Raw genomic sequence first — 14,239 nt, 5'->3', positions numbered from 1 at the left:
GCTTGGGGGATTGGGCATTGGACAACGCCCCCCCCAGCTGCTATATGATGGAATATCCACATGACCCACCCAAGGTGGGGGGGCTATAATTAGACAAGTGCCAATTGAAATAACAGAGAAAACAGCCAGGCTGGTCTCTTTGAGGGGGATTTTAAATAAAGAGAGAAACGTGAGAGAAAGAAACACTGACACTTAACTACAATAGTTAAAACGCAGCTACTATCAGAAGCTGCAGAATAATTCCCCGTGCAGTAGAACCTGCTCAGGCCTGGATTCTGCGGAGTTCTGGTTGAACTCCTCAGGAACGACCCTCAAGGCTGCATCAGGTTTCCAACGTTTCTGAATTTCCAATAGACGTTCATTTTGTCTTGCAACCAGTTGCGTTATCTGATGGAAGAAGACTGCCTGTGTGCCGATTTTATGGTTACAGGACAACGTCGATCCGGTTGTGGCGTGTTCACGGGGCCACTGCGCTGGGCGGAATCTCTTTCAGTCGACCGGTTTTTGGACGCCCCGCGGGTTTGGACTGCCACTCTGAAATGCCTTTGGCACTTTTGTTTTGGGCTTTCGTTCCTTTTCTGATTGCCGCCTTTCTGTTGTTCTTTATTTTCTGCTCAGGAGCTAAGACCGTCGCCAATAAGAAGACCGATGGTGTAAAGGTAGGGGAGAGGAGAAGCTTGTGTTTGTGACTGTGAGTCACTTACTGTGAAACAGCTCGGAACAGCGGCGTTTCAGAGAGAGCAAAGACGTAGACGCTGCCCTTGCTTGCTGATAAAACTTATCTAGAGTGAACTTTTTTAGCACTAAAAGAATTTGCACTTAGTAAATAGTAGAACACAATACTGCAAAGTGTTTATTTTTACTGTTCTGATTTTTAAAGCTTTACACCTCAAAATGGTCTGATTTTTCAGAAGCATGGTCTGTCTCTCTCTTAAGTGGTTGTCCTGTGGTCTCGGTTCACAGTGAGTTTCACAGTCTTTGTTTATGGTGAGTTTGTATTGTATGAGCACTTCCTGTGGTTCTGAAAGGTTCTAGGTATGTCAGAGGAACAGCATCCAGGGTGTTGATTTCACACAGACCCAAAGCAGAACATGGCAAGTTCTCCCATTCTGCCCCACTGAATGTTGAGGTGAACCTTGGAGAACCTCAGAAAAGCCATGTCTCCATTACCTTTGAGAAGAAACCTCTATGTTCTTAGTTCTCCGTAAATTTCGATGCACCGCTTAATTCATTGGCACTTAATTCAAAATGAAACAAAAGACTGCCAATCCCCCTGGATGGGAGGGTGCGGCCTCCCGAGACTGGCTGTATCTGTCTAGCCAGAGTGATGTGTGCTGACTTGTTCATCAGTGTAAAATTCACCACCAGACACCACCTTCCTGCATCGGAGGTATGATGCAGAGAGACGGCATAAGTGCTGACGCTCAGGTATGCCGGTATATTCCTGTCTGTGTCAGCGGCCTGCTTATGACTATTACACACCCAACGTATGAGTGGCTGGGGGCGAGAAGACACCTGGGGGGGGGCTACATGTGGGCCCGAGAGAGACATCAACACCAGTCTTATGAAATTCATTCCTTTCTGTAGGGATCTTGGATGACCCCATGAGGCAGCGATGACGGGATGTCGCGGGTGTGATTTCACAGACACGCAGAGATACACGCAAACTCAAAGTGACCGAGCTCACTGGCAACCCACCCCCCCCACCCCCCCCCCCACACTGTGTCGTGTTCAGGTCTCCATCTCATCCTGTGTGTTTCTTCTCATTTCTCTTCCAGAACAGGAAGTCCAGTCCCAATGTGCAGCTGATGGTGAGTGTGCTATAGCTCCCCCTCTGGGTCTCCCAGTGTCGGCCAGGCCGTGGGAGGCTAGACAAGTGGGAGAATGACTGCTGACACAGGGAAACAAGCCTGAGCTTCAGAGCGGAGCTGGACTTTCTTTCTGCTGTCCTCTGCCATCACTGTGGCTGTATTTCATTCTTGATGTTGTCAAGTTCCGATAAACTCGAACGCCATTGGCCGGCCTGGCGCTCACTCCAGAAATGGCCATTCTCATTTCCCACATCCAATCCCTTATTCCCACCGAGGCTGTTTTTTCCCCCCAAGGTGCCACCATGGAGGACAAAACGTCGACCAGGTTTTATCGTCTCTGCGTGTATATATACTCCGAGCGGGCTCTCACTTCCTGTGTGTCTTCCTCTGCAGGAGTCTTCGGAAAGCAGCAACACGACCATCGAGGATGAAGACACCAGAGGTCAGGATGACGCTCAAACGTCTGCTATTGTGATTGGGAAGGATGCTGATTAAGAAACGGCAGAATTCGTGTAAATCTCTGCTTTGTGCACGTGTCAGATTCAGGGACAGATATACCACACTGTGCAGAAAGCACCATTTAGGGGCAGTGTGTGGCCCGGTGGGATACACCTCAGTGCTTGTGATCAGAAGGTTGCTGGTTTGAGTCCAGCTTTAACAGAATAGCTGTGCCTGTAAGTGCTTAACCCCCAGCTCCATGGGTGCCACTGTAGGTGGCTGCCTTTCGCTGCCAAGCTCGCTCTCACTTACATGTGTGTCATGGAGAGCAAGATGGGGTCGGCAAAAAGCGAATTTCCTGACAGGGATCAATAAAGTGTTATTATTATTATAAAAGAAGGATAATGAGGGTTTTATATAATATATGATAAGATAACCCTAACGGCAGCACCTCCAAGTATGAAATTCAGAGAATGTTGTTTGGGGTTTGGCTACCTTTACGTGCACATTTGAGGTTCATATGGGGGATGTATTAAAGGAGCAGGAAGTCCAAACAGACTGTAATTCACAAGGCGGTAGGCGTGTCAGGACCCCCTCCCCCTGGGTTAGTATAGGGGGCATACTGTTTGAGGCTGCCCCCCTCCCGCCACCAGGGATATGTTACACCTACATACATTCAGTCACACGCGCAGAAGCGCACACAAACACACACTGTGCACCAGCGAGGGCCTGAGTTTCCTGGCCCCTTGCGTTCCCCAGTCGATGACACCCACTCCTGCTGAGATTCACATTACAGGCAGGGCCTGCTGTATGAAGAAGACCTCCGGAGGACTGGAGAGCAGCTCGTGGTCGCAGAACTCAATATTACCATTGAATCATGAAATACAGAGCATACACACCACCTATACACAGCGTACTGCCGGGCTGAAGCTAACAGAGGCATTTTTCAGACGGACACACATATACACACAAAGGTACATGACTAAGTGTATACAGACTCTCTCCTCAGCACAGTGAGAGGTGACATAAAGTCCTTTATGTGCGACTGCTGTCATCATTTCATGATTATACATCACATTCCAAAAACATTTATTTGTCAAAACAATCCAAAAAAACACCTACAGCTAAACATAGGAGGCAGACACAGCTACACCGAATCAATCACTAACCTGTCAGCGTAAGAATTCGTCTGATAAAGGGCCTTTCTGACCAATTCCTGTCTGTTTTTGGTGAACCTCATATAAAAAGTAATTAACAGCAGGCTAATCATAGACAATATGTGTGAAGATCAAGGCTGACGTTACGTTACAAGCAATCCTCTGGCTAGCTAAGCTGTGGGATTTATTTAAGTCTCAATTTTCAAACAGCAAAGCTCAAAAAATAAAAACCCTCGATTTCCTAGACTCACTCAAACTCGGATAAATTATTTCAGCCAGTTTCTGCCAAAAAATGAAATATGGCATTAATTTATATACCTATGCTTCTGAAATCATAGACAGAAACGCCTCCACAAGCATTTCCATGTCACCCCATAGCATCTACGTGTGGCATGTATATTTTATGTATTGTATAAATACACACATGCTTACACATGTATCAGCTCAGGTATATAGACAGTGATGCCACAGACTATCGTGAAGTTTTTATGCGATTCCTGCAGCGCTTTTTACGAAAAACTGTCACTGCTATTGTTGTGCTTTTGACACAAACAAACAATTCGCTGACTGTCATTAAATTCTTTGTAGTTTTTCCGGAAAGTCACTGAACAAGGTCTGAGAATTCTTCTGGGGTGCGTGTTTATGTTGTCTGTCTTGCGCAGTGAGGAAACAGGAGATCATTAAGGTGACAGAACAGCTCATTGAAGCCATAAGCAATGGAGACTTCGAGAGTTACACGTAAGTCAGAACCTACACGTCGCTTCTGTCGCGCTGCCGTTTGCTTGCATAGAAGAGAAAAGGTCACTTTCTGTAGCTCCACCTTTCTGTAGCTCCACCTTTCTGTAGCTCTATATGCCACCACCTTGATATTAAAACGTCCGCCAAATCTTAGAATGTTGTTTTTTTTTATTGTTATTGACTTGAAAACCTTGAGTACATTAATAAATCAGCACTTAAGAGTCACAAAGAAGTTATTCGAATGGAATTTAAGTGTAAGGTTTCATTGCCCATCTGCACCCTCTGGTTGTGACACAATTAGCTCCTTAACATTCCTTTAACATTCTTCTGTCTGCTTAATGAGAAATATTACGCTTAGATTTTTTTTTTTTACCCAGATGTTAAATTCTGCAACAATATGGAGACAAGATGGGAAGCATTTTAAGGGCTTATCAAATGCTAAAGACAAATAGTCCATAGGAGGATCTTCTGCGTGCCTTTAAATATTTGAGAAAATGGCTCCATGTGTTGGGGGAGGGGGGGGGGTCATTACAAATGCTGAATCAGACACTTAGGGATCCTGAATCAGACACTTAGGGATCCTGAATCAGACACTTAAGGATCCTGAATCAGACACTTAGGGTTCCTGAATCAGACACTTAGGGATCCTTAATCAGACACTTAGGGATCCTGAATCAGACACTTAGGGATCCTGAATCAGACACTTAGGGATCCTGAGTCAGACACTTAGGGATCCTGAATCAGACACTTAGGGTTCCTGAATCATTTTTATCCCTGGCTCCCCGCAGGAAGATGTGTGACCCGAGTGTTACGGCTTTCGAACCTGAGGCCCTGGGAAACCTGGTGGAGGGCCTGGATTTTCACCGCTTCTACTTTGAGAATCGTAAGCCAGGGTGACAGCATTGGCTGTGTCTGAATCAATGGAGACGTACACAGGGGTGGAAAGTTCACGTCCAGAAAGTACAAATCCAGACCAAAGTTTTATTTCAACCAACTGGCTTAGTCCTCCGTGACTGTGACCATTTATTCTCAACTTGTTGACTGAAACAAAACCTTTATCAGCATTTATATTTTGTGGACCTGAACTTTCCACCTCTGGCTGTGGATTTGAGCTTTGCTTTGTTCAAATGTGAGGTTTAAATGGAATTGACAGAAGCAATGTTAATGCAAACCTTTTACACTGATACTAAGGATTTCCAGTTATAGTCTCTCCCAACACAGCCTATAAAATGAATAGTCCTGGCTATAGATTCTGTTGTGTAGACAGAGTAATTTTACACAGTAGTTTACACAGTGGTTTCAAAGAGGATATAAAATTGGATATACACTCATCCTTTCATTCCCAAAGGGGCCTCATCCCAAAGCAGATCAGAGTAGATAATTGACCACAATCTTTAAGGTTCAGTGCAGAGCTCTGTACATTACTGCACTGCTGGGTCTGATCATCGTGCCGAATCTTTTCAGAGACAAATGCCTTGTGAAAATAGAACTGAATGAATTAAGGGGAAAAAAAACATGTTAACACAAACCAGATTTTGGACAGCAGAAAGTATGGGAAAGACGGCCAGAAATGATAGCGATCTCACTAAGACAAAAACCAGTGCAAAAACTGATGTTGTAGCTAATACTGGTCCATGTTAGAAAATAAAAATTAATTTAAAAAAAAGAAATAGTCTAACGAAAACCATGCCTGATGTGACAACTAGGGGGACCCCCTAATCCATGTCAGGGGGGACACAATGAGGTACTTCAGGTTTTACAAACTGCTTTAAAACTGAAAGGCTCCCCTGCTTCGTTAAATACTTCAGTTCATCTTGTGCTTTTACTGGTTTGTTTCCTGGGTTGAAAGATTCATCCAGCTGTTTCACATTAACATTAGTGACACATGCATGATTATAGGTGACTGACCAATCAGCACACAGTAATAACTCAGAGACTGACCAATCAGCGCACAGCAAGAACTCAGTGCTAAAGTGAAATCCAGGTCCTTTTAATTGAAATGGTGGTTTACAGACCCTGTTGTAGCTCATAGTCCCCCCTCATTGTGCCCCCCCCTGACATGGATTAGGGGGTCACTCTGTGGCAACAAACTTGCAGTGTTCAAGTGAAGATCATCTTTCTTCTGAATAACCAGGTGTCCGTGTACCCTGTGTAGCAGGGACAGAACAGGACTTTAATGGATGCTACACCAGACACCGCAGTTAATATAGTTGTGCATTAATTTGATGTTATATGTACATGTAACATTACTTGTATATCCTGTGCGCTTTTGCTTTGGCCAGTGTGGTCAAAGAACAGCAAGCCGGTTCACACCACCATCCTGAACCCGCACATCCACCTGGTCGGCGATGAAGCCGCCTGCATCGCCTACGTCCGCATCACCCAGTACATCGACACCAACGGGATGCCTCGCACGGCCCAGTCCGAGGAGTCTCGCATCTGGCACCGGCGTGACGGCAAGTGGCAGATCGTCCACTTCCACCGCTCGGGGTCGCCCTCCGCTATCGCCAAATGAGAAAGCGAGGTCAGTTCCCTGTCGGGCAGCTGTTCGGTCAGCTTTGAAGGGCCGTCTAGTGTCCTAACTACACATCATCGCCCCCATGATAGTGACATGCTGGCTTCTCTAGGGACTGCCTTCATTCTGACTGTTATTCTGCGATGTATCAGCTGTCTGTCAAACTGTTTGTAAGACAGTGAAACTGAGGGGAAAGATACACATTCACTTACATTCATGAATAGATACCTTCATAATGCATTATAATGGTCAGCATAAGCATTAATAAAGAATTACGTGCCTCTGTGTTTGCCACCATCTTTTCTCCATGTCTGTTTGTGTGATTATATGCTCTGTTCTTGCATCGCAGGGTGAACTTCAGTGCACGAGCAGGAGATTGCTTGAAGGCAGCGATCAGCTGACTGGGTCGATACTGGGATAAGGGGGGTGGGGTGGGGGGTGGGGGGGGCAGGGGTATCCCATTGCCATGAATGGGCATCATCTTCATCTCATTGTTTCCGTGAGGGCTGTTTACAATGCCACCAAGTCAGCATGGCCGTTGCTGACTCCGCATTCACCCATGGACACGCTCCCATCGTCACGCTCCCGAGTTCTTCATGCCGTCCATTTCTTCAGAAGGGCAAACCGACTTCTACTACTTTTGATATATATTCTTTTTATCGCTTTGTTTTTGCTCAAGATAATATTAAGAAGTCAAGACATCACAAATTAACTTTGATTATGAACTGCTGTAATCAGCGCATGTCATCAAAGTCCCTGGTCCCTGCGGCACATCTGGAGGTCAGGTGTGTATTTATTAATCCACATTTTTGAGCATTTCAGAAGACTAATTTTCTTTATTGCTCTTTGTAAAGCACAAAATTTTGTCACTCAGTGTATGTTTAAAAACAAAATATAACCAGTCTCTTTGATACAATCTAAATTTTGATGGTTTTGTACTACTTTTCCTGGAATGAGAATTGTTCTATCTGTGTTGATACATCACATTTAACTACAGCTGCTCTGGTTTATAAGTATGGGGATTATATATTTCGTTGACCTAACTTCCATAAGAAAGAAATTGTAGGAACACACTTTGGGTCTGGATCTAGCATAATCCATTCCCACTGCCTGTGTACCTCTTTATGGTGTGAGGAGATTTTGTAATTCAGTCCGTGGATTTTCACAGCCGCAAATTAATTATCGTTAGAGGTTTTACCTCTGGGTGAGGAAAGATCGCCGATGTTGTCGTTCTCGTGTGGGAGTCACAGAGCACTTTGTTTTCCGTTCTTCCAGTGAAGTACTGTATGTAATATACCAAGTAATATCCATTCCATTGACGCTATTATGATTCTGCTACTGCCGGATGATCAACCAAATGGCAAGGCATTGTGTGAGTGTGTGTGTGTGGATTATGTTTACATTACATTGCAGGAACCAAATGCCCCCCTCAATATGATAAAAACCTGTTATTTTGATGTTGTGGGGTCAATTTTTCAGTTCCCCGCAAAGATCTGTGTATGCAATCAAAAAATAAGACTAATTTTGTTTGGTTACTTATGGTTAAGGTTAGGGCTGGGTTTGGGTTAAGGTCGTCATGTTGGGATTAGTGTTTTCCCCATATAAGTGAATGAAGAGCCCCCACAAAGATATAATTACAAACCTGTGTGCGTGTGTGTGCGTGTGTGTGTGCCTGTGCGTGTGTGTCTGTGCGTGTGTGCCTGTGCGTGTGTGTGTCTGTGTGTGTGTGCCTGTGCGTGTGTGTCTCTGTGTGTGTGCCTGTGCGTGTGTGTCTCTGTGTGTGTGCCTGTGTGTCTGTGCGTGTGTGCCTGTGCGTCTCTGTGTGTGTGCCTGTGCGTGTGTGCCTGTGCGTGTGTGTCTGTGTGTGTGTGTGCCTGTGCATGTGTGCCTGTGTGTGTGTGTGTCTGTGTGTGTGTGCCTGTACGTGTGTGTGCCTGTGTGTGTGTGATGGTGGGGGAGGGGACACTGTGCTCCTATTTTCAATTGTACACAATGTTAAAAATACAGTATGCGGAGAGAAAGAAATGAAACAAGCTGCAGTTTTGAGAACTGAGGGTGCAATAACCGTATTGATATCTCCTTTTTAGCCTTGAGTTGGGATTGTTTTTAATGGATAAATTATTTAAAAATTGAGTAACTACTGATTATAGCCTGAGATTCACTGAACACTGCCCAATCATTATAGTATGGAACATCAGACTAAAACTCCACATACATGCTGTTCAGCTCAATAAACACATATTACATAGAGTGAATTATATATACATTTATATACATATATATATACACATTTTACATGTTTTGCTCCTTCTATGTGTCATTTACTAGTACAATATAATTGCTAAAACATAATATTTTGGTTTCCTTATTTTATTTCCTGTCAATGCATTTCTACTTGTTTAAACCACTAATCCAATCTTGATAGGTAAATACAAATTTTACCCCAAATCAAAGAATTGAGTATTGTGATCATTCATGAACTATTACATCGATATAATCATGAAAGTGAGCGTTTTGATTTGAGGAGGATGGTCCGTCACGACATTCGTCCTCACACCATATGGTCATTTTACTTTCATCAAATCATTTGAAGTGCGAGTCCTTGAATTGTGGGAGGAAACCTGGTCACATGCAGCTCCATACACAATGCTGCCTTTAATATGTATTCTCCAGTACCTCATATTTGGTGAAATGCTTATAATTTTGTTGCTTATGGAGTTATGTAATTGCTTCATATCTGTCTGCCATGGAGCACCCAGGTGTTCAGGAGGAGGGTGCTGAACGCCCCCTAGTGGTCTATCTGTATGCTATTCCCTCCTATTAGCCTCAAATGTGTCTCTCACTCAACTCAAAAACGATTTAGACACCTGTTAACTGTGGATTTAGAAGCACATTCATAAAATTCTAAAACATGCAAATGGTATTCGGTATGGCTGTGCCTCTCAAATTCTGCAAGCTGAGTTTGATTAATTCCGGGATAGGCTCCGGACCCCCCGCGACCCAGTAGGATAAGCGGTTTGGAAAACGGATGGATTATAATTTTTCTAGGAATTGGGATCACCTGCCTTTTGTTTGTACAAAAAAAAAATGATTGGGCAACTTTTAAATAAAAAATTATAAAAATAAAATTTTATTTTATTTTCTATAAATAGTTCCACTTTCTCGGTTCAGCTCTGTGAAGAAGCAGAGCTCTGTAGACAGTGGCCAACGTGCTGCTGACAAAAAGATATTATAACCTCAAAACCTATTACAAGCTGTAAATGCCCTATTCCTGTAAATAGGCCCCACCCAAGCAGACCTGCAGACAATTTGCATGTTTTCCCCCCATCACACCCTGTTACTTTTAAAATTATTGTTGTTGTTCTGATATAATACAAAAGAAAGTGCTGAAGCAGAATATGAGTTAGGCCTGCTCTTTATCGTTTTGTTGTACTTAAGCATCGTCTTCCCTCCAGTATCTGATATGCTCTTCAGAACAGAACTTTTTCTCACGTTTTCCTATTCAGTCACTGCAGCTTGTGTCAAAGTCTCTCAGAAGTTGTGTATAACGCTGTATATCAGATATTTATGAAATGTATTTATATGAAAGGGATGTTGTTTTGCATCAAATATATCGGTATTTCTGTGTGAATACAATGGCTGCCTTATGCATTTTTGAAGGTACAATAGTATTGTAATTTATTGCATCACTGCAGTAGGGTAGTAATTCTAAATTTAATCTGTTTCTTGTTGCTTTGATTTTGATTATATTCATCTAAATATATCACTGCCATGGAGAAATATTTAATGGTGTTTGCAAATAAAAGAGTATTTGCCAACTACTTGCTTTCTTGTTTTCATTCGATTGATGCAAGTTATGACTTATAGTTGAAGAAATCAAGTTAAAGTTGCACCCTGACTCACATGCTGCCTAACGGCATTCACGGTCTGTTAGAACAAGAGATTTTGAGTCTTTTTTTAAAAAACATTCATTACACAGTTACACTGAACAGCATACGAAGTGTCACTGGTGTGAAGCGGAAAGGTGACATTTTCAAGGCAAATTACCAAACATATCGATTTGACCTACCTGCATATCCAAGACTCCGTCCCAAACCACATTCTTCAGCATAATGTAAAAATAAAAATTACATATTCAAATGTGTTAATCATTAAATATATTGTATTATTGGCACCTTAGAAATGGTGATGTGGTAATTAATGTCAACAAATGATGGTTTGGGCTCATTTGCAGAATGGAAACATTTCCATTACATGTTGCTGTTTTATTGATGGAAAGACTGGCTACTGGTCAGTCAGAGTCTGGGGAGACCTTCTTAAAAGACTCGTGCTTCCTGTATGCATGAGTCCATTCTTAATTTCAGATGTGCCCAACCACGAGTGAGAGATGTGCCAGCGGGCAGGGAGGGCAGTGTGGGATCTGGGATGGGGGGGGAAGAGAGAGAGACTCACCTTTGTTGTTTAGAACAGAATTTTTATAACAGTAGAACGAGGGCTAATCTGTGTTTTTGGGACCAGCATTCAGACTGAATTTTAAAACCAAGCAATTGAATAGAGATGAGAGGCTCCGGACCACCCCCCAGAACCCTGAATAGACAAGCAGTTTCAGAAAATTAATGGAAGGATGGATGGGAGACAAATGGCCTAAATGTGCATTGCATTAAGAACCTATTGGATGTAGACATGCATTGTGTTTTATGTTCTATGGCGTCTCTCTCTCTCTCTGGAGACAGACACACGTGTCAGAGAGCAAAGCCATCACATTTAATAGGTACTTAAAAGAGGTTCTGCAGATGGCGTGGGTGGGTTTTTAGGATGGATTTTGCCAGTGCACGCATTTACATATCAGCACAACTACGCATGTGTTGTTATGGAGACAGACAGGGACTGCGGCAGAGTTGTAAAAGACTATCACCTGGTTTGCCTGGTGAACTGTAAACACTACATTCTGTTACTTTTCTTGCACAGGACTACAGATCCCCCCCCTCCCCAGCAAGAACAAACAGAAGCAGACCTTTTAAAACTAAAATGAGCAAAGCTCTTGTGGCTTTTTGTTTCGGATACACTGTGCTGCTCTCGCATGGATTTCTGAAAAGCACTTGAAAGATGATGATTCATGCAGCTCGAATAGCAGCATTAACACCCCAAGTACCATTCACCTCATAACAAAGGTCAGACATAAAAGAAAACATGGGAAGCACAAATCTGCCCAAATGAATCAAGGAAATTGGGGGAGATTCATCTGTGGTGCTGATATTGATAATAGGTAAATCTGCACACTGAATGCGTACCATCGTTACATGTGGTTTTTGCTTCTAACTAGTGTCATACATAAACAAATGAAGCCATATGTCTAATTTTGATAAGGAATTATGGTTGTCTTAATTTCACCATATGTAAACGTACCACACTCAGAATCTGCATCTAAGACGCAAATCAATGTAACTAAAATTAAGGGGTAGCACTGAGGTGAAGCTGAAAAGGTTTTCTCCCCTTTCTCTCTGGGCTGTAATAACAGGTAGTTGATCTATTTTCATCATACAAGATGCATATCTTTCAGACACAGACGGCCTGATATCGTATCCTACAGGAATTACAGACCGCCATCTGGTGTTGATACTTGGAAAAACAGTCGATTTTTTCATCTCTCACTACACGCATAATTTAATTAATTTAAGCAGACTTTTGCATGCATTAGCATGCTCTGTATAATTTCTCTCCGGATATTTTAAACTTGATTTAAATTGAGAGATGCAATGTGGTTGCTACATGTCTACACATCAGCATGGACACCCGTTACAACAAAGACACACAGTTCTGTCAGAAAATGCAGCATGATAATCCATTTGCATCTGTTTTAGCTAATAAAACACTGAATAACCACAGCTGGGCTTCTTCCTTGTTCTCTCAACTTTTTCAAACCAGAGACCCACCCTGTCACTCATGCATGATCACAGTGGCAAGTCCACCGTTTAAAAAAAAAAAAAAAAAAAAAAAAAAAAAAAAACACCAGTTGCCCTTTTTCCTCGAGAATCAGTGCCCTTGTATTTACTTGTATCATATTTTTTGGCGATATCGGCATTCGGTCAATTTACGAAACATTTCTGCGGAACCGTTACGATAGAGGCAGAACAATCACCACTCTCACACGATTTGCTGAGGAGATCCAGCTGAATGGTCTCTTTTCGAAACACCTGAGACTCTGATCTCGGCCTTTAGTCCTACGTCTCACGGCTCTCTGTCATGAAAAAGAAAGCAGCAGCAGCAGCAGCATGGCCCTTTCGCATGTCTGACACCGATCCTCTCAGCCCTTAGTGTGCCAGTTCAATCTGAGTGCTGAAACATCCCAGTCATTTCACCTTGGTTTCCCAGAGGTAAGTAAAGCACCAGTTGAAGGGTAGCACGGTAAATCAGGAGGGCGACAGTTTTCAAGGGCAGGGATTGAGTGAAACTATCAGATCTTCAATGTTTCTCAAGGCATATCTGGGATAATGGAACCCCATGCGTGTCATTTTGGTTGTGAATAATGTACTGACACCTGCGGCAACAGTAATGGACAGGACTATCATTTCACACATTCTTACATTATGTAACTTTCACTCTAACACATCCAAGTTATTTTTTCCCCTCCTTTTCTCGAATGGAAATCGAGATCCATGCATAAACGGCAACCTACCACAGTCTCCACAGCTTCAGCGATGAAAGGTCGGGATCGCTGACACCTGCTAGTAGTTGGAGACCCCTGACCCAGAGCATCACAGCAACATCAGGGTACAGAATAACATGAGATCTGGGATGGGTCATGTTCCATCACCACCTTCAAAGAAACACATCTGCTATACAAGTTCCTCTACTAGCTTGATGCATCTGTGGGAAAACAGGAACTGAGGAATGTTGTTTGTTAACAGAGCTAAATGCAACGATTGTTTTATACAAGTCCAGTATGGTAAGGTAAGGGGTGCCTGAGCCATAAAATATTAACATTCATCGTCTTTCCTTGCATACACACTAGGGGGTGATAAAGGTACACAGCTGAGACATAAAACTGCAGGGAAAACCATGTTCCCCCAACCCTTCCCAACCTTGACATAGTAAGATAGGGAGTATCAATTAGTTTCAAAGCTGGGCCCAGGTATAACAAGACAGAATGTTCTTCAAAGTTTTACACAATCGCGTCTCTAAATTATGCAGTAATCCGACTCCTCCTGATTGAGCAATTTCTCAGCACATCGATGCTCACTGCCTCAACATTTGTTGATTTGCGTGTGTGACCTGCAAGTAAAAGGAAAGACTGCATGTGGTGCTGAATTACAGTACTTTCTCAGCCCAAATAGAAAATAAAACACTCTTTATATTAGAACCAAATCTCTGGCTGAAATGTACAAAGCCTCTTTACATTCCCTGAAAGCTCCTGTGCTGCACTTCTGGCTATTGAATAATCTTATTAGGTTCCTGCTTTCTTAGAAGTTGTCTCCACAACAAACTGGAGGTGGGTGGTTTAGGTCCAGAGACTAAAAATCCAGACCAAGGTTTTGTTTCAACAAACAAATGGAAAGACGTGGTGACAGAGTGCAGTATTG

The 14,239-nt window shown here is 43.0% G+C and overlaps 1 protein-coding gene across 2 annotated transcripts in view; it reads left to right on the top strand.

The window, feature by feature from the left end:
* LOC125750879 (calcium/calmodulin-dependent protein kinase type II subunit alpha-like) overlaps positions 1-7,086 on the top strand; it is a 52,967-nt gene extending 45,881 nt beyond the window's left edge. Inside the window, exons 13-19 of one of the 2 annotated variants that reach the window (XM_049029208.1) lie at positions 619-659; positions 1,779-1,811; positions 2,205-2,253; positions 4,069-4,144; positions 4,933-5,027; positions 6,427-6,668; positions 7,009-7,086. In XM_049029208.1, coding sequence (XP_048885165.1) covers positions 619-659; positions 1,779-1,811; positions 2,205-2,253; positions 4,069-4,144; positions 4,933-5,027; positions 6,427-6,659 — 527 coding nt within the window. In that variant the 3' untranslated portion in view covers positions 6,660-6,668; positions 7,009-7,086. The remainder of the gene's footprint in view (positions 1-618; positions 660-1,778; positions 1,812-2,204; positions 2,254-4,068; positions 4,145-4,932; positions 5,028-6,426; positions 6,669-7,008) is intronic. The other variant, XM_049029210.1, reaches the window with a different exon arrangement.
* The last annotated feature ends 7,153 nt before the right edge of the window (positions 7,087-14,239 follow it).

This window comes from Brienomyrus brachyistius, chromosome 10 (assembly GCF_023856365.1).
Source record: "Brienomyrus brachyistius isolate T26 chromosome 10, BBRACH_0.4, whole genome shotgun sequence".
In the NCBI taxonomy this organism is placed as follows: Eukaryota; Metazoa; Chordata; class Actinopteri; order Osteoglossiformes; family Mormyridae; genus Brienomyrus; species Brienomyrus brachyistius.
This window is presented reverse-complemented; position numbering and strand designations above follow the sequence as displayed.